The sequence below is a fragment of the Pterocles gutturalis genome, unplaced genomic scaffold, assembly GCF_000699245.1.
Source record: "Pterocles gutturalis isolate BGI_N339 unplaced genomic scaffold, ASM69924v1 scaffold7395, whole genome shotgun sequence".
Classification (NCBI taxonomy): Eukaryota; Metazoa; Chordata; class Aves; order Pterocliformes; family Pteroclidae; genus Pterocles; species Pterocles gutturalis.
In genome coordinates this window covers 15,377-34,808 of record NW_010145735.1, presented here as the reverse complement: position 1 = coordinate 34,808, position 19,432 = coordinate 15,377, and the positions used below count along the sequence as shown (strand labels likewise).

At 52.2% G+C, this 19,432-nt stretch overlaps 1 protein-coding gene across 1 annotated transcript in view; it reads left to right on the top strand.

Moving 5' to 3' along the window:
• Positions 1–19,432, top strand: part of TTC28 (tetratricopeptide repeat domain 28) — a gene marked incomplete at both ends in the record, with an annotated part of 45,286 nt that overhangs the window by 10,943 nt on the left and 14,911 nt on the right. The window contains 3 exons of the mRNA XM_010085472.1: positions 10,790–11,297; positions 15,742–17,083; positions 17,469–17,992. Of these exons, the coding sequence (XP_010083774.1) occupies positions 10,790–11,297; positions 15,742–17,083; positions 17,469–17,992 (2,374 nt within the window). The remainder of the gene's footprint in view (positions 1–10,789; positions 11,298–15,741; positions 17,084–17,468; positions 17,993–19,432) is intronic.

Below are 19,432 nucleotides of genomic sequence, written 5' to 3'. Positions count from 1 at the left end.
CTAGCCGGCGTGTGTCCAGCAGAAGGGCACTCGTCTCTCTGCTGCCATGTACAGTCAGGAAGCAAAGAATGGTATCTCTGTGGTACAGAGTGTTTTCCCAGTTAATTTTTTGTTCTTCAGTGTCCATATTGCTTGTGATGAATTCAGCACATTTTGAACAGAAATGTTCAGTCGTGCGGTGAACAGCTCTTCAGGGTGGGTCGGGGCTGGCTGACTCCCCTGATGAGTTTGTGGCACTTCTGTCTCTGTAGCGGGGGGATGGAGTGAACTGTTGACAAAAGTGTCCTTACGCGTGCTGTGTCCTGTGTTTGCAGGCAGAAGGCCAGCAGAACAACTGTAAAGAGTGTAATCCACTGGAAGGGGGTGGTGGGGACAACAGAGCAGCCAGAAACACCAGCCCTTTGCTTCCAGAGCGGGGGGTGGGCTTCCCTGCCCTGTGCAGGCTGGAGAGATGTGATGGAGAGGCAGCGCAGGCTGCTCGTCGTTACTGGTTCGGTCCCTGCAGTCACATCGGAGCTGTCAGGCTGCTGTCGCCGGGCAGGGCACCGCGCGGGACCTTCTCTGGCCTTGGCAGGGTTTGGGCTGTCCTGGAAGGCTTCGTGAGGTGCCAGCTCTCTGCAGAGCGGCTGGGGTCCTGTCGCACGTCCTCCCTGCATGGCCCGGGGGCTGGTCCCTCAGGGCTCCGTTCCCCTTCCAGCCACGGCCGAGCTTCGTGTGAATGAAACATGACAACTGCGTGGGATTTTTCTTACAGTGGTTGGTAGTTCTGAAGAGAACTTGAGAATTGTATGCCGTGAGGTAAAGACTCTTCTGGGTGGCTAAGGTGCACTTGCAGATTCTCAATTATTTAGGATCTGGTTTCTGTAGCACATCTTTGAGAAAATAGGAAGCACACCCAGCCCTTCCACGCTGCGCGGTGAAGCAGGCGCGCAGTGTCTGGCTGTTCCTCCTGGGCAGCACCCTAACTGCTGCCAAGAAACCCCTTCTGCTTCCCCTTCTGCTCGTGTGCCGTTAGTTCCCTGGTGCACAGCGCTGGGCTGGGGGCTCCTCCTGTTCTGTGCAGGGTTCAGCTTTGCACGGGTTGTCAGTCACTGATCCTTCTCCATTGCATTCAAGTGGCTTTCGGGTGTTATTGTAAAATACAGTTTTTTAAAGGGCCAACTTTATCTCTTTCTCACTGAGAATCCTGGTCACTTGCTTCCTCGGTTGTGCTGAGGGTCAGATCTGTCCGTTAAGGGCAGCCGGAGGGAGCCCGCAGCAGTTTCCCTGCCCGCGGCGTTTCTGTGGGACTGGGCTCTGGGAAGAGGTGGTCTGACCCTGGGGCTGCCAAACATTTCAGGAAGGAAAGATCTGAAAATCTTATGACCGCAGTTGTCTTGTTATGTTTGCAAACAGTCTGGAAAATGAGGACAGGATATAAATACCTCGCAAATGAGAACTGGAAAGAGTCTTCAGGCTAAAGCAATTTTTCATGCATGAAAACATTGACTAAGATGTCAGAAACAGGCTGTGGAGGCGAAAGCACTTGCTGCAGTAAGCGACAGAGCTTTGCAGAAAATGAGCAGAGAAGTCATTTGTTTCTCAGCTTCTCTATTTTTTGTCCCTTTTCCTCTTTTGTAGTGAAGCCACTGCTTCAAAATAATTTATTACCATGGCTGTCTGTGAGAAGTGGATTATCTGCCGCCTGTAGCAACATGGACAGGAAAGACTTAAGAGGAGAATATACCTTCTTTCTTACAGCTTTATCACATCTGACTGGAGCTCCGGAAGGAGGGCTTTGCTAATTGATAATCTATAGTAGTGGTTAACGCAGCCACTGCTGATACGAGTGCAGCAGCGACAAGTCCAGGGTGTGACCAGCGCTGCTGTATTCAATGGCAAACACCTTTCACTGCTTGAGCTTTTTCAAGAGAAGAGATTGGAAATGCCGTGAGAGCTTTTCTTAAGAAATTAGTGTCTCTGTTACTGATGCCACAAGAACATCGAGACTGCAGCCCGTTGCGTAGGTGTTGCAGAGTTGGTAATGTTGCAGGAGTGTCCTCCTGTTCCTGTGTCAAAAGCCCAGTGTCCTATCAAAAAGGTCAAACAGCAGGAAGATGAATGGGCGATGGGTGTGTCTATTAATGAACATTTTTAGTGCATGGGATTACCTCTTCACGCTTGTTTCTCCATTGTGCCTTCTGTTTTTCTGTGAGGTTTTTTGGGGGGATCTTTTGAGTCCTGGAGGTACTTCCAAGAAATTGAAACAAGCTGCTTTTTGATGCAGCCTCTGCATGAGAAACAGCTTTCCAAATCTCATGACACTTTACGCAGGATTTACAAACAACAGGAGGGTTGATGGGGCTGCTAACCACTCGAGCAAAAGACTGCTCCCAATCCCTGCTCTCCAAAGAGGTGAGAGACCAGCGTCAGTGCCTAGGAACTCAGTGGAAAATTACCCGTGGAAACCAGAAACTGGTGAAAAGATCAGGAGGCCCTTGCAGTTCACAGGCTGGATGCTTGCAGAAAGAAAGGGTTGCTTTTCCTTTGAAAGTGTTGTCTAACCTGAGCCCTTGCACGAAGCCTGGCATCACAGCGCCTTCTTGCTGGTCTCAAGCTGGTTTTAAGGTGTATTTTCATCATTACTGGGGGGAAGCTGACAAGAGTCGCTCACTGCCCAGTGCGCAGCTTCAGCCCCTGCTCTCGCGGTACCGTGCTGTCAGGACTGGGGAGGTTCTGAGGCACCGTTGGCTGGATTGGCAGAACTTTCCCGACTGGCAGCTGGAGTGGTGGAGTGGAAATGGCCGCAGGGATCAGCCTGGGGCTGGGCTGGAGGAGGAGGGGGCTCCGCAGGGCATCCCAGCGCCTGTGCCGATTGTTGCTGTGTTGAGGCTCACTGTTGCTTGGGTGTTCTTTAAGACACGTCCTTTACACCAGCAGTAGTGTCGTCATCTTCAGGTCTGTGTGGGACCAGAGAGTTTGCTTGCTTTACCAGGAGACCGACGCTAATACTTTGCTGGCTTTTGGAGGAGCTGTTTGTGGATCCTGGTCCATGTCTTCCGGAATCATTGCTGATTTTGTACTAGAATAGCGAGATCTGATTTATAGAACTGAAACCTCCATGCTGGCCACTTGCTAGGAGGACCTGGCTGAGTGGATCGGGGTAGCACGGGCTTGACGAATCCCCCTGCCGAGGGCTGCTGAAGCAGGGGGTGAAGCAGCCAGTGCAGAGTTAGGCGAGAGCGGGGCAGATTGGTTTTCCAGATTTCCTAGCAGGACAGAAGCGTTATTTTTACCCCTGCTGCCCCTGAAGTCTGCGGTTCTGCAAGTGTTGTGGTTTCAGCTTAATGAGAACTTGGGAGAGACTTGACTCAGTCTGCAGAATGTCTTCCTGGACGCTTTTTGCAGCATTGTTCAGTTCGCTAAAGCTCAGTCTTTGTCTGGCCCAGATGTTTGGCTCTGTTGTTGGGCGTACAAAGTTACAGACATAAACTTTCCAGTTCATATTGTTCCCTTGTATACTTACATTTCAAACAGCTGGTCTTTGAGGGGCCTCTGGCCAACCACTGGGACTAAAAAATCTGACCCATGAGGTAGATATACATTGAAACCCTCATTAAAAAGTGAGGTGCCATCCTCTGCCTCCCTGATTGCAGCCTCTCATTGCAGATGGTAGCCTGGCTCCATGGGAGATCCTGGGCAAACCCCCTCGTACCCTGCAGGAAGGCCAAGTCCCAGCTGCTCAGAAAACACTTGCCGTGTGAGTTAATTTGAGGGTTCTGGGTCTTCCAGGGCACTGGCGCTGCTTCCCATCTTAGTCCGAGTTACCTGCATGGGCGAGGGATGAGTTCAGTGATGTGAGCAGCTGGAGTGCTGGAGTTCTTTGCCTTTGTCCTTCTGTCTTTAGCAGCTCATTTTGAGGAAAGGCAGCTTGTCTGGATTCACACAGGTTTCTCGGGTTCAAATGTGATAGGATTAAGCAGAGTGAAGTGAAATCTGACCAGTGCAGGAAATTTGGGAATGCACTAAAAGGCCATGTGCTTTGTTTTGTTTGGACTTGTGACTCAAAAGGGAAATGTAATACTTCCTGAGGATCTCCTTTAAATGTCCCCACTTGACCTCCACAGCACACAGATTTTAGCTGAAAGAAATGCAGTCTTCTGGTTTTACTTGCCTCTCTACGGTATCTGCAAAACCTGGCGCTCTACTGAGGACTGTACCCAACTGTAGTAAAAGAAACGAAGTGGAAAACTTGAGTAAGAGCTGCAACTCAAAGAGCAGCGCTCTGGGTTTTCAGAAGTCCCACCTCAGGTGAGGCTTTCCCCTGTTGAGCTCCCAGGGAAGTGGTACCCAGCTGTATGAGCTAGGGTGGCGTTTGGCTTGGCGCAGGGCAGCACCGCGGCGGGAGCCGGAGGTTTCGCCGGCACAAAGAGCTGCTCTGGGTCTGTGAGATCCAAGTTTGGAATGTGCTGGCTTATTCTTCCAGGATTGACTTCGACCAGGGCATGAATCACTGCTCAATGTCACCATCTCAGAGAAGCTTGTGGTTTTAAATGAGGGCTTATTTTCTTACATCATCACTAAAAACGCCAAGTCAGCCATCCTCCCTAAAGTGATTCCATGCAGGAGCCTCTTAGACTGTGTCCAGAAAGCTAACGAGTTGTAACTACTTGGGAGAAAGGTATGCAAGGCCCAGGAGATGCTTAGACTTGATGCTGACGTCTCCTTTGTGGTGTTCCTGGGCTGGTGTTTTTTCTATGACTTCTTTTTCTTTGTGTCATGCATTCAGTGCTGCAGAACCCACCCCCAGAAAAGCAGCAAGCTCCTCCTGGGTGGGGAGGGAGAGGACTGGGAGTGGGCTGTAAGCACAACCCATGGCAGCCTCTGTCATAACCTGCAGGTCCTTGACACCTGCAGAGCTGTGGATTTGATCCTTTGATCAAGAGGGGACTGGAGCTCTCTCTTCCTGCTGTATGTGCTGAGTTTTTCTATTGAGTCATTAATTCCTGTTACTCCCTTTCAATTAGCAGTAGTTACAAAGTTCCCTCCAGACATTCAAATACCAGCACTTCTGTTCCATGGCTTTGGCTTGTTTGGGGTTTGCTTTTTGGTAGTTTGTATGTGAAAGAATGAGACCTCCTACAAATAAATTGGATTTGACAGGGATATTGATTCCAGTGTATTTTTTTTTCTCTTTATGGTGAAGCCAGCAGATCTCATCCTGTTAATGCTTTCAGATTTCAGTGTGCGGGTGTGTCTTCCCCTCACCACCCCCAAAACACACTCAGTGAGCCAGGAAAGCTTTGCTTGCATTCAGGAGCAAGAGCATGCAGATGAGCAGGGATGCTGGCTCTCAAAAAGAGCGTACTGCTGACAGACGTTACGAATACGCGTGGCTGATCTTTTGATACAGCCCCACTGCATCGCGTAGGATCAGGCACTGCTGCTGCCCCGTGCCCAGAGGGAGAATGGAGGTGGAAACAGCTTGCGCGTGCACGCTGCAGTCAGACTTCTGAATTTCACAAATGCTTGGTCCGTGCCTGTTATTTCCCCACCTTGGCTGTGAAAGCTCGATCTCTGATCAGTCCTAATCGATGTCTGTGTTTGGGGATTGAGGCTACCTTGTAGTGAGACACCAGGCAGAGCATTTTCACCTTGCCCATTTTAGAATTACTGAACAGTGTTCTCATTTAAAGGGGCTGTGCAATCAGTTAAAGGATTGTTTGCATGTAGCAGAATTGGGAGATGACTATTCTCTGGCAAGGGTGAAATATCCAAGAAACACATCTCTCCAAATCACCAGGTCCCTATTAGTTGTCATTCTGTGATGTACACATGCTTAACGTCAGACTCTTTACCTTATTCAGCTGAAAAATCTAAGCTGGCTGTTGCTCCCGAGAAAGAGAGCAATTAGAAACCTTTTTCAGAACTCCCTCCTGTGCCTCAGCTCAGTGGCAGAAGAATCTGCTTTCTATTAAAGTGATAAATTGCATAATTGGAGGTGTAGGCAACCCTCACTGTAAAATTTGTCTTTGTCAGGTATACGAAGCATTGATTTTCTTTGTTTGCTGATGCAAACCCCCCGGTATGAAGCTGTAGTCTCCCAGCACCCTGCTACCTGCAGAGGTTCGTGCTGGCACAGCTGGAGTCCGTCTCTCGCGTGCCAGCCTTGCGCTGTCCCTGCAGCGCTCTGACCTGCTGCCCGTGCGCGGGGTGTGCCCCTGCCCCGCTGCCCCGGCGCCTCAGCTGCCTGGAGCTCCTGGCGGATCCTGCTGTGCGGAGGATTTTATTAAGGATACAGAGTTGCATTCATCTTCCAGAATCCTGTTGGTAACCCCCTGGAGTGAGTCACTGGTGTCCCCCAGCAGACGTAATCACCAGGTTGTTCCTAAGCACTCGGTTAATGTCGGGCTGCATGGTCGTTCCCCGGGTTGCCCCCAGAGTGCATGGAGATGGATGGATCCCGCGCTGGGTTTGCTGGAGGGGAGATGCTGCAGGCGGCCGTGCGGGAAGCCAGCAGTGCCCTCGGCTCTCTCCTGCAGACTCCAACATGACTGAGAAGCAGCGCTTCGCTTGGAGCACTCGGATCAATTAAAACTGCTGCAGGATAAAACACGTGGGGAGCATTGCTGTGCAGGCCACAGCGGAGGGGAGAGGTGGATTTCCTGCCTTTGTCTGGCTGTGTGAGCAGCAGCCGAGCCTCTGGAAACAGCCCCGTCTTTCTAATCAAGTTGGGCTATTGCTTGTCAGCCCTTTACCCTTCATTTTCCGTTTCTCTTTTTGTCTCCTCCTACTTATTTTTCTTTTCCGCTTCTCTTATCCTCCTCCCGCATCCTTGTTTGGACAATCCAACCTTGGACACTCAGATGTGTAAGCCAAGTCTTTTTCCATGCCCTGGGAAAAAATGCCAAGCTTGTACCCTTCATTTTTGGTCTTTACTGTGAGCCTGGAAATGCTGTTGGGCAAAGGGATTAGGAGCCCTGAGAATAAACATTACCAGCCACACAAATTTCACTTCTTATGGTCGGCTTGTTAGTCCAGGAGACCTGCTAAAGATTTCTTCCCATGTACAGCATGAGCAATCCCTGCATCTGGCGTGTTTTTGTCACAGACAGTCTGAGATCTGCTGCTTTCCATTTATGCCTCTTTTCCCCAGCCTTAGTCCACCTACAGCATTCGAGTCTCTGTCTCCATGGCTCTTTGCCATTGCTCATCTTATTCAGCAATCTAAATGCAAAAGTGTCCCTTTTTTTTTTTTTTAGCAGCCCCAGGAGACACTGGTTTTCACTGACTCCTTGTTTTCCAGAAAGACATTTCCATTGTCCTCCCAATAATATCAGAAGTGCTGCTGGTGGGGGTGGCCTGTCTTCTGGGGTTAACTCAGGCTGCTGGATCTGTTCTGATTGCCTTGTGCTGGGGACGAAGCTGCGAGCTGCTCCCCATTCTGGTCTGTGGTAATTACAGCGGCAAAAGTGTCTTATTTCCGGTTTACCACGGCAGGTATTGGCAGCATGAAATCCAGCGCTGCTCTCGCCATCTGTGGGATGGAGCCCAAAGCTCTCCTGTCCCGCGGTCCGTGGAGCGGCACCGCAGCCTCGCAGGGTGCCGCTCCTGCATCGTCCCTCGCCTTGCGTGAAGCACATCTGCGAGACTAAGTGAAAAAAATGAAGACATTTTTAATTCTGGCAGTACTTCCGTTGTAATTAAACAGCCTGAAAGGATGCCTCGGGGAGAACAACTGCAGCTCGGCTGTTTACAGAGCTGACCAAGGGAGAGCTTCCTTACAACGGCTCTATCTTATGACCTGCAAATTGTGTTTAATAGCTGATCTGTCACCTTAGGTTCTTGTATCAGAAAAGACGGTTTCTCTATTAATTTGCATCAGCACAGCATGTTTACAGTTCCTCAGTGTGGAAATACTGCTCTGTTAGTGCTGCTGATCACAAAAATAATTTATCACCTGAGCTCTCTGCCTCTTGCTCTGGCCCGTGGATCTTCTTGAGTTAGCATTACCCTTCCAATCGCGATGCAGTTCTGGTAAAAAGAATCTTTAGAAAGGTTTCTCCTGCTTTTGAAAGTCATGAAAGGCTCATTTCTTTAGAGATGTGATTTGATTCTGTGATTCAATAGCAAAATGTGGTTCCAGATGAGAGGTGCTGAGCCAGCTCTCCTCCTGTAGAAAAGATTTTCTGATCCGCTTTCTTTTTATGTCTGATTTCTAGATAGCGTGGCCAGGAAGATGTTAATCATTTGCCTTGGAGAAAGAAATTAAAATCCTGCATCTGTGGGGCATGGCCAGTCTGCAGGCTGGAGCCGGGCAGGAACGTGCCAGTTTATCGAGGGCGGTCGAGTCCAGGGGGAATGCCCGGGGTGAGGGAACACCCCCAAACTCATGTAGCTCCTGGGGACAGACACCGGGGTGAGGGAACACCCCCAAACTCGTGTAGCTCCTGGGGACAGACGTACAGCTTCGCAGGGAAAATGTGGCAGGACCTGCTGGTGTGATGCTGGGGGCGTTGGAGAGGTTCATCGTGGGCCCTCTGGACACTGACAGGAGCCACCACCACCCCTCAGCTACTCCAGCTGCTTACTTTGAGTGTTTTCCTTCCCACCTTGGTGTGAGCGTGTGTTCCTGGGTGCTGGTAGTGGGGAAGAGGCAGCTGCTTAGAACAGTTACAAAAGGTGGGCTTGGCTCTACAGAGTGCCAGGTGAGTTTAACCCCGGCGCTCAGTCCTCTTGCTGTCCGCGCCGTGCTAGTCGTGGCCGCGGTCACACATCCCGCGCGTGCGGAGCAGGAGGCTCCGTTTCCCAGCTCATCCGGTGCTCCCTGGGGGTGGGGCTGGTGGCTTCATCAGTGGTGTCGCGCTGAAGCCTTTCTCTAGCTCCGTGGTGTTCAAATTGATGATAGTTTGTTGGCAAGACCTGTGAAGTGCTTTCCGTTGCACCTGTGCTATGGAAGCCCGTTTCACGGGAGAGCTTTGGTGTTGGCCTGGGGATGCTGCACCCGGAACGGTGAACTCACCAGCAGCACCTTTACCAGCTGCGCTGGGCAGGGCAAGAGGGGAGCTGCAAACTAAAGCAGAAGTGTGCCACACCGCGGCTCTGGCAGCTGGGCTCAGAAAGCAGGGTGGAGGAGCGTGCCTTTCCTCCCAGCACAGGAACAGCGGGAAGGGCCCTGCCTGCCTGCAGCCTGGTGCTGTGCCCAGCTGCTCTTCCCCCGTCACACCGCCCTGTGCAAAGATCTCGCCTGTTATAGGAAATCTGAAGAGGTGATTGGGGCGCTCGGAACCGCTGCATGGACAGGAAGGTTAGCCTAAGGATGCTCTGGGAGTGTGCAGCCGAGGCGCAGGAAAGGGCGAGGCTGCCTCTTCGTTGGTAGCACAGGGTTCTGCCGTTCTGAATGGCAAGGACGAGCGTCCCGAGATGCTGTGTCACCATCTCGGGTGGAAGGGTGGACGGGTCTTTCCTGAGCTAGGGTGCTAGGGAGGGGCGAGGCCAGTCTGTGCAGTCACCCTGACGGCTCCTTTCTGGAAGTTTGGAAGCGACGGCTGTTGTAGAACTGGGTCACGGCAGCAGCTGGGGAGCGAAGGAAATGCACATGCAGGGACCGTGGAGGACGCGGGTCAGGGCTTTGGCGTGAAGAGCCGTGCTGAGGCAGCAGATGTGTGCTAGGCAGGAGGAACATCCCTGCTCCTGGCTCCGTGCCCCGCGGTCTGGCCGTGTGTGCTCTGCCAGGTGGAAGGAAGGCCTGCGACCCGGTAGATGCAGTGGACAAAAGAATCGCATTCTCAGATAATTTGTCTTGTTAAATACAGTTGTTTCTTGGTGATGAGAACTCCAGTTTTCAAATAGCTATATTTATTTAAGATGTCCCCAGGGGACAGAGGCTGCAGCTGCTGAGATCCCGCTGCCTGTGCTGCAGTCCCAAGGTTGTTTGGGGCTCGGTGACAAGCGATGTTGTGCTGGAAGGGCCCTGATGCTGCACGGCAGGAGCTGTGCTCTCGGGAGCTTGGGGTGATCGGCCCAGCAGCAGTACGTGGAGGTGGTGGGGACTGCCGCTGGCCTGCTGGTATTGCAAGACGAGCAGCAGAGGCATCTCCCTTCTCCCGGCTGAGCACTGGCTGCGCGCGTGTGAGTTTTCCAGCAGCGGATGTTCAGTGTCTGGAAAGAAGAGACTGCCGAGTCTCGTGGTGGCTCAGCCTGCATGGTCACGTTGAGTAACGTATTCTGCTGCTGGTCTCTGGCAGCGTTTTGGCATCAGCCGGCGGGGTCTCAGGAGCCTGTTGCTTTGGGGTGAGTGTGCTGGGTGCAGGGTGGAACGCTTGTTTGCGATGTTCTCTGCAGCTGAAGATCGTTATTTGTCTGCTTTCGTGAGAGCTGCCATACCCAGGGTTGTTTGCTGGGTTAGCAGGACGCGGTGTGGGTGTTAATGTAGTTGTGAGAGGTGACCTGGGGTCTAGCTGCTCTGTGGGTCAGCTCGGGCTGGTCCTGGAGGGCAGTTTTCTGCAGGGATCACTTTCTCTGTTTCCTCAGTGGTCTCTGCCCCTTGGCAGTGCCATCCTTCCCCTCTGCCAGGTACACTCACACACTGTGTGCTTCAGAGAGGTAATCCCAGCCCTGCTCCCCTGAGTCAGTCCTGCTGCCTCTGCCTGAGCTGCCTGAGGGATGCAGAAGAACTGCAGAGAGCAGATTTTCTAGCTGGTAGTAACTTTCTTTTCCAGAATGGCCTTTTGTGGCTTTGATTTCTAGGACTGAGGCTATCTGACTTGCTTCCGTGAATACTTGTCCTTTTTCTCTCTTACCCCTGCAGGCAGCGTCCTCAGCACTGAGCAGCCTGGGCCACGTGTACACAGCCATTGGGGACTACCCGAATGCCCTGGCTAGCCACAAGCAGTGTGTCCTCCTTGCCAAGCAGTCCAAAGATGAGCTCTCTGAGGCGCGGGAGCTGGGCAACATGGGAGCAGTGTACATCGCGATGGGGGATTTTGAAAATGCGGTGCAGTGCCATGAACAACATCTGAAGATCGCCAAGGAACTGGGGAACAAGCGGGAGGAAGCTCGAGCCTACAGCAACCTGGGCAGTGCTTACCACTACCGGAGAAACTTCGACAAAGCCATGTCCTACCACAACTATGTTCTGGAGCTGGCCCAGGAGCTGGCTGAGAAGGCCATTGAGATGCGAGCTTATGCTGGCTTGGGCCACGCAGCTAGATGTATGCAGGACCTGGAGAGAGCTAAGCAGTACCATGAGGAACAGTTGCACATTGCTGAGAGCCTGCAGGACCGAGCTGCTGAAGGCAGAGCATCCTCCAATCTAGGTAAGGCCCTGACACGGAGCAGAATTTGTTAGGGAATGCCGTGACTATCACAGCTGCTGCCAGCATGCAGGAGGTTTGCTGCGTGTTGTCTTCCTAGTTACCCCAGACTGTCTTCATAAATTAAACAGGCACTTGGCAGCTTGTGTGCCAGTGAAACATCCCGTGTTCAATTATTAACCTGCTCAGAAAGGTGCTAGAAAGCACAAGCTCATGGCAGAGGGGGATTGAAAAGGCAAAGTGCATTTGAAGAACCACTTGGGTGTCAGAAATAAACGTAAGTCTTGCACTAAGGCAAGAAGTGACGTGGTTTATTACCTGGCTGTTTCTTTGGGAGCTTGTCAGCTGGGTATGTCAATATATTGCTTCCTTGGAAGTTGGGAGACACAGGGGTCAAATCCTAACTAAGTTTGTTTTCAGGATGTACACATTAAAGTAATAAAGTGTAGGAGTCTCACCTTCTTCTAAGGAGAGACACTGGCATCCTGCTGGCAGGCTGGGAAGGACCGAGTTACATCAAAGGCAAATCTGTTCCTGGTGCTTCTTCACAGTGCCAGATGTGGAAGCGACCAAAGATGTGTTTCCATGTCTGCCATGGGATGTGGCATTTGTGCTGCTGATGTTCCAGCTGTTGTTGAGGATGTTCTCAGCTGGCTGGGAGTGGCAGAACAGGGCTGTTGCTGGTACAACAAAATCTGTGTTTGCTGGCAGCCCTTGATCTCAGCTCTTGCCGGCTGCCCCATGCTGTAGATTAGCTTCTGTTTCTGCTTGGCAGTTGGCACTTGGTTCATTTGTAGATGCTAATTGTACTCTGATGTTATCAACAGCAGGTAATTGAAAAGGGCTTGATGAATTACTTAATTTCTCTTAATAGCTGAGTCTTCAGGAGCTGGATGAGGAAGATAAGGTGAACTGGAGAAAACAAAACAGTCCTAGCTTTCTAGTTGGTGTTGTGGATCTCCTCCTTTACACAAATTAGGGCAAACGTGTGAGGCAAAATGGGTTTGTGAGGCAAAAGCGCCTGTGGTGTGCTAAGCTTTAGAGAGCAGTGAGCATTGATGACATTTCTGACAGTGTGACAGAGCATCCAACGGGCAAGAGGGCTGTGGAATGGAGCCTTGTGTCTGGCTTCCTCCACCATTTACGTAAGGGCTTCTGCAGAGAACAACAGCAGACGCACCCAGCAAAGCACAAACTGCGTCCCCCCGTCTCTGCTGCCAGCGTGGGGCTGGTCCTGTGGAGATGTGAGGGATGCGCTGGTCTGCGAGAGGGACAGAGGGGCCCCATGGAGGAACGGGACCTTGGGTTTCCAGGCAGGGAGCAGGGCGAGGTGTAAACTCTGGGTCCTTGGTGGGGAGGATGAGACGTTGTCCTCGGCTGTGCTTGGGGAACGCACCGGCGTCCCAGCTCTTGGTCAGGACGGAGGGAAGGTTCCTCTTGCTGTGAAGCTGAACTTACTGTGTGTTGTTTGCAGTGCAAGCTGAGCAGAGGGTGCGCAGGGTGCTCCGCTGGTGTAGGTACCAGAGATGGCACGGGCGTGTTTAGCTGTGAGCTATAAAAGGGGGGTGGACGTGCTCCGAGCAGCACTGGCAAACCTCCGGAGATCAGGACCGCTTCCATTCACCTCCCCTTCAGAGGACTTCCTGCTTTCTGGAGAATTGCCCCAATTCTTTCTGAGCAAATCCGGGAAACTGAGGAAATGCAGTCTGGGGAAGCGGAAGCGGTCCCTTGGGTTGGCTTTTCTTCCCCGTGTCAGTGTGGTGATGGGCTGACTCGTGTTGTCCGTATTGTCTCCCCCTGCTCTTGCGAGGCCTTTGCCATTGGGCAGACCACAGCTTGAGCTCAATTCGAGTTCCTCAGTATTTCTTCTAATTGCCTGTATGTTCAGTGTTGGCTGTCTCTGTGCAGCTCAGCATCGCAAAAAACCCAACAAACTGGTACAGAAATGTTGAGATGAGGTGGGCTCAGCAGTTCACTGCGAGTCTGATACCGTTGCAGTTACTTTGCCTCACCCCAGAATGACACAAGCGCTGCCGCAAAAGGAAGAAACTTGGTCTTGTTTCTCAGCCTTCACAGTACTTGCTAGAGGTTTAAATTCTCTCACCGTTTTCCTGGGTCAAAATCAGTCAGGTTGGGACTAGAAAATTCATCTTAATGTCATTATTAATCTTAAAGCAGCTTTGGATTCAGTGATGCTTTCAGCATGTAATTCCAGAAATTTTGGTTAAAAAAAAAAAAAAAAAAAGAGTTTTGGTGCAGCAGAGAATATTTTTCTGGTGTTGGATTTAAGCCTAAATACAACTTTCAGTTGGTATGCTGACTCAGCCACTCTGCGCTTTGTATTAGAGCAGTTTTCCTAGCTTCTGAGTGCAGGATCTCACGTTTCAGCTGTTATTTGGCTATGTTTTTATGTGTTCTCTGTCAGAGCTAAGTTATACTGGAGAAAGAGAACATGCAGTTCTTGTTGAGAAAGTCTGTTGCTGTTGTTTAAAATGCATCCAGTACCAATTAAAAAGTCAAGTCTTAATTGTCTCTTTCATCTAATCCACATGCAAAACAAAACCTCATCAAAATAACCATGCTGACAGGAAAAAAAAATGTATCCAAGCCAGAATGTTAGAGTTGGCCTCTTTGCTGAAGCAACAGAAATTTTCTGTTTGCATTTCACTGATTTAGATGGAAAGCTCTCTTAAGTGTACTATCTAATGCTGAGCAAGACAGACAGGGAGTGTAACATGGCCCAGCTGCTGCGGTGCTCTGCAGGGAGACCGAACGCACTGTGACTCCGTCAGCAGACGGTAATGGACTGAGGACAAGTCACAAGTTATCGAGCCTTTCACAACAAGGAGATGTGGAGTTTAACCAGAAGTCTCAGATTGTCAACCTTTGCAAAGCAGATGGTGTTTCCAAACGCCGAGGCTCCATGGAGAGAGCTCAGCCTCGGCAGCTCATAAGGGTTCCTGTTGCGATGGAGAGAGGATGCTTCAGATTATTAATAAAACACGGTTCTAAGTCTCTCCCGTGGTGCTTAACATCTCTTTGCAGTTACAAGAGAAGCTCTGTGCCTGTTTTCTTGTGCTTGGCGTGTTGTCCAGCAGTGCCAGACAGGGCTGGGAGCAGGGGCTCCGCGGGGCAGCGCTGGTCCTGCCTGCCTGCAGCTCGGACACCTCGTGGTGTTTGCAGGGGACAGATTTAGCTAATTCCGTTTCTGGAGCAACAGGATGCTTTCACAGTGACTAGTTTTTGCAGTTTATAGGTTATGTAGCTTTGTGTACAATCCAGTTCATCCCCTTGTAGTTACTCTGTGTTTTTTCTGCAGTGGTCAGTGGTCTGTCCTGTGGGTGCTCCTCTGTGCAGCTGCGGCTGCCAGCGCTGGCCGTGTCTCCAGACAGGAGGTGGAGGGCAAAAGTACTCACTGTTTTCTTTTAGGGGCAGGGAAAGACCTGATGTTGTCGTCAGAGATCACGTAACTGATGAATCTGCAAGATGTGTGTTTGCAGAGCCTCCTTCCGCGGCTCCTGCGTCCCCAGGCCTGTTGGTGAGAGTTTGCAGAGGAGCCGCGTGTGTTACCGGCACAGAGCTTCACTGGGGCCTGAGCTGTAACACCAGCGGGTTCAGAGCCGCGTGTGTTACCGGCACAGAGCTTCACTGGGGCCTGAGCTGTAACACCAGCGGGTTCAGAGCCGCGTGTGTTACCGGCACAGAGCTTCACTGGGGCCTGAGCTGTAACACCAGCGGGTTCAGAGCCGCGTGTGTTACCGGCACAGAGCTTCACTGGGGCCTGAGCTGTAACACCAGCGGGTTCAGAGCCGCGTGTGTTACCGGCACAGAGCTTCACTGGGGCCTGAGCTGTAACACCAGCGGGTTCAGAGCCGCGTGTGTTACCGGCACAGAGCTTCACTGGGGCCTGAGCTGTTCGGAGCCCCGTGTGTTACCGGCACAGACCGTCACTGGGGCCTGAGCTGTAACACCAGTGGGTTCAGAGCCGCTGTTCCCGTGTCTCCTAACACGATGGCTGAATTTGTAAAGCAAATGCAGAAGCTTTCTCACTCAGTGTGTTGAGTATGAGCTGTGGAGTCACCAGGCATCACTGAAGAAAAAGAAGTAGCATAATTAAGAAAAAAACGGGCATTTTGTAAGGGCAGGCTGTGCAGTTGCGGTGAATGGGTGCTTCATGTGTCCTACGAAGCCTTGCCTGGGATTTGGCTGTTGGGAGCGAGGAAGCAGTTTGGGCACGAAGGGCCGTGCCACGCTGTCTGTGCGGGGACACGTCGGGGTCCCTGCTGCGGGGAGGGGACGGGGCTGCCTCGTGTCGAGTGCCTGGGGAAGAGGCCAGGCCGCGAGCTGCCGGGGGCCGGGCTGCAGAAAGGTCCTGGCGTGGCGAGGCGTTGCAGAAAGGTTAGCGCGGAGGAACGCTTTTGTTGAGCCCGCTTCTGTTGTTTTTCAGGAATCATTCACCAGATGAAAGGTGACTACGACACTGCGCTGCGGCTGCACAAGACACATCTGTCCATAGCTCAGGAGCTCAGCGACTACGCGGCCCAGGGCCGGGCCTACGGCAACATGGGCAACGCTTACAACGCCCTCGGCATGTACGACCAGGCTGTCAAGTACCATCGGCAGGAGCTGCAGATTTCCATGGAAGTCAATGACCGTGCCTCTCAGGCATCGACCCACGGGAACTTAGCGGTTGCCTATCAAGCGCTGGGTGCCCACGACCGTGCTCTGCAGCACTACCAGAATCATCTCAACATTGCCCGGGAGCTGCGGGACATCCAGAGCGAAGCACGGGCCCTCAGCAATCTGGGCAACTTCCACTGCTCCCGAGGAGAGTACGTGCAGGCAGCCCCTTACTACGAGCAGTACCTGCGCCTGTCCCCAGAGCTGCAGGACATGGAAGGGGAGGGGAAGGTCTGCCATAACCTTGGCTACGCCCACTACTGCCTTGGCAACTACGAGGAAGCTGTTAAGTACTACGAGCAGGATCTTGCCTTAGCAAAGGATCTTCATGACAAGCTGAGCCAAGCCAAAGCCTATTGCAACCTGGGCCTGGCCTTCAAAGCCTTGATGGACTTCAGCAAAGCAGAGGAGTGTCAAAAGTACCTGTTGTCCCTGGCACAGTCTCTGAACAATTCCCAGGCCAAATTCCGAGCTCTGGGGAACTTGGGGGATATTTTTGTCTGTAAAAAAGACGTAAATGGTGCAATAAAACTTTATGAGCAGCAGTTGAACTTAGCCCATCACGTTAAAGACAGGAGACTGGAGGCCAGTGCCTATGCAGCCTTGGGCTCTGCATACAGGATGATACAGAAGTGTGACAAGGCTTTGGGTTACCACACGCAGGAGCTGGAGGTGTACCAGGAGCTGGGAGACATGCCGGGTGAATGCAGAGCACACGGTCACCTCGCTGCGGTGTATATGTCACTTGGGAAGTACACCATGGCCTTCAAGTGTTACGAAGAACAGCTGGAGCTTGGGCAGAAGTTGAAGGACCCCAGCATAGAAGCACAGGTCTACGGTAACATGGGCATCACCAAGATGAACATGAATGTCATGGAGGAAGCTATTGGCTACTTCGAACAGCAGCTGGCCATGCTGCAGCAGCTCAGCGGAAATGAGGCTGTTTTAGATCGGGGCCGAGCATACGGGAACCTGGGAGACTGTTACGAGGCTCTGGGAGATTTTGAGGAAGCTATAAAGTATTATGAGCAGTACCTGTCTGTGGCTCAAAGCTTGAACCGTATGCAGGATCAGGCAAAGGCCTACCGGGGCTTGGGCAACGGGCACAGGTAAGGAACCCTGTGTATGTGCTCTAGTGACAGAGGGTGAAGTGCAAGGACAGATGGATCTGTTGTGTTACTGGGGGGTGTCCTTTTGTGGCCATTGTACACGTGCACGGGGAGGTGGCATAGCAGCGAGTAACAGAGTCCTCTGGGTGCCGAGGACTGTGCCACCAGCTCAGATCGTGAAGCTGATGTTGCTCTGTCCCGGGAGGAGGAGACGTTTGTTGGGTGGCAGAAGAAGGAGGCTGATACAAAGGTGCTGGGGATGTCTCCTGGGGGGTGCATTTGTCTCCGCCTGAAAGGTTTGAGGTGGCCTCCAGAGGAAACAACAAAATGTCTTCTTTCAAGAAAATACTGGCAAAATAAGTGCTGTTGTTTTCTTCCCTTGCAGGGCTATGGGGAGTTTGCAGCAGGCTCTGGTGTGCTTTGAGAAGAGGCTTGTGGTGGCACATGAGCTGGGGGAGGCATTTAACAAAGCCCAGGCCTATGGGGAGCTGGGGAGCCTGCACAGCCAGCTGGGGAACTACGAACAAGCCATTTCTTGCCTGGAGCGCCAGCTGAACATTGCTCGAGAGATGAAGGACCGCGCTCTGGAGAGCGACGCTGCCTGCGGCCTCGGTGGGGTCTACCAGCAGATGGGAGAGTACGACACAGCCCTGCAGTATCACCAGCTGGACCTGCAGATTGCGGAGGAGACCAACAACCCCACTTGCCAAGGCCGGGCCTACGGGAACCTGGGCCTGACCTACGAGTCCCTGGGCACCTACGAGAGGGCGGTGGTTTATCAGGAGCAGCACCTCAGCATTGCAGCACAGATGAACGACCTTGTAGCCAAAACTGTGTCTTACAGCAGCCTGGGGAGGACTCATCACGCCTTGCAGAACTACTCTCAGGCTGTGATGTACCTGCAGGAAGGTAAGAGGCTGAATTACCCAACACAGGATGTGGTGGTAGGTGTGGGGGGATATGGGTGGCAGGCCTGAAGATGTGGAGACAAGTGAGGTGCTGCGAGCGTGGCACTAAGAGGATGTGTTTGACAGTGGCCTTTTATGGAAAAGCTCTTGCAGACATCCATAGCTACTGTTGAGCATCCGTGTAAGTCGCTGTCCCAGTGGGCTGTTATGGTCAGCACACCGTGTGAGTAGGAGCCTTCCTGGCATCCTGCAGAGGAAGCATTTCAAAGCACGGTCTGTGCCTTCCTGGGGGCATCTCAGCTAGCGCTGAGCTTGAATCCAGACTGCACCTGGCAGAGTCTCTTTAGAAAGCTCATTTGTGCCTGAGCCTAGAAGGTGTTAAACTTTCTCTGTAAGGAGCATTGCACACCAGGAACTGGCTTTGGGAAAACCACATCAGGTCATGATGGATCTTCTCTGATCCTGAGAGCAGGTCTCAAACTGATATGTGCCTTGCTGACAGCCACCTGGATTTTCTTTCTGTGCTCAAGTGGGAGTGAGACCAGGTGGGCGAGTGTCCTCTAAGCTGTGGGCAAAAACAAGTCGTGTTTGATAGGTGAGTGAGGTTCAGCTGCAGTGTCACCTGCTGCTGCTGGGCACCAGGGCCAGCGCTGGCTGTGAGTCCTGCTGCTGCCAGGGATTCCAGCGTGCAGGCAGCATCTGTTCAAGGTGGTGGCTCTCTGATGGGGGAGATGAGCAGCGTGGCTGGAGTGTATGAAGCTGAAAGCTGAAGAATTAATTACGTCAGTTAGTCTGGTTTTCCTGAAACTGACCTTGGCAGGATTCCAGTATGCTGAGGGAATTCAATTAAGTTGGAGGGGGAGAAATTAAACTCGGCTCTTTCTCCTAGTGTGACGCAGAATTCCTGAAAAGCCTGCAAACGCTGGCTGCTGCTGAGCTGTATGGTTGTGGCCAGGACCCCCACTCCCCAGTCTGTGGGAAACCTGAGGTGCCTCAGAGGAGGTGTCCCTGTTGTCAGCAGGGCCCATGGAGGCGAGAGGTTTGGAGTGTGGTGGAAGGGGGGACAACACAGAAGGTGCTGCTGGAAGTGAAAGGAGCTCCAGGTCATCCACGCCAGGACCCTGCCCTCTGCTCTGGCTCAGTACACCAACCATGCGGAGCCCGCCAGAAGGCTACGGAGAGCTGGTGGGAAGTGAGCCAGTAGTGTGGCAAGACGTGGCTTTTCTGGCAGTGTTTGGCAGCTCAGTGTGATTTTGTTTGTGTGGCTTTTAAGGTTTAAAAGTTGAAATTCCTGATAGGAGCTTACGGAGTGTGTGTCAGGGGACTGCACCTTCACCTCACGTAGGGAGGTCTTGGTCCATGGAAGCGTCTGTCTTGCTGAGGCACTGCTCACGCTGGTGCCAATTCGAGTGTCAGCAGGAGGCCCTGGGCCGCGGGCCCT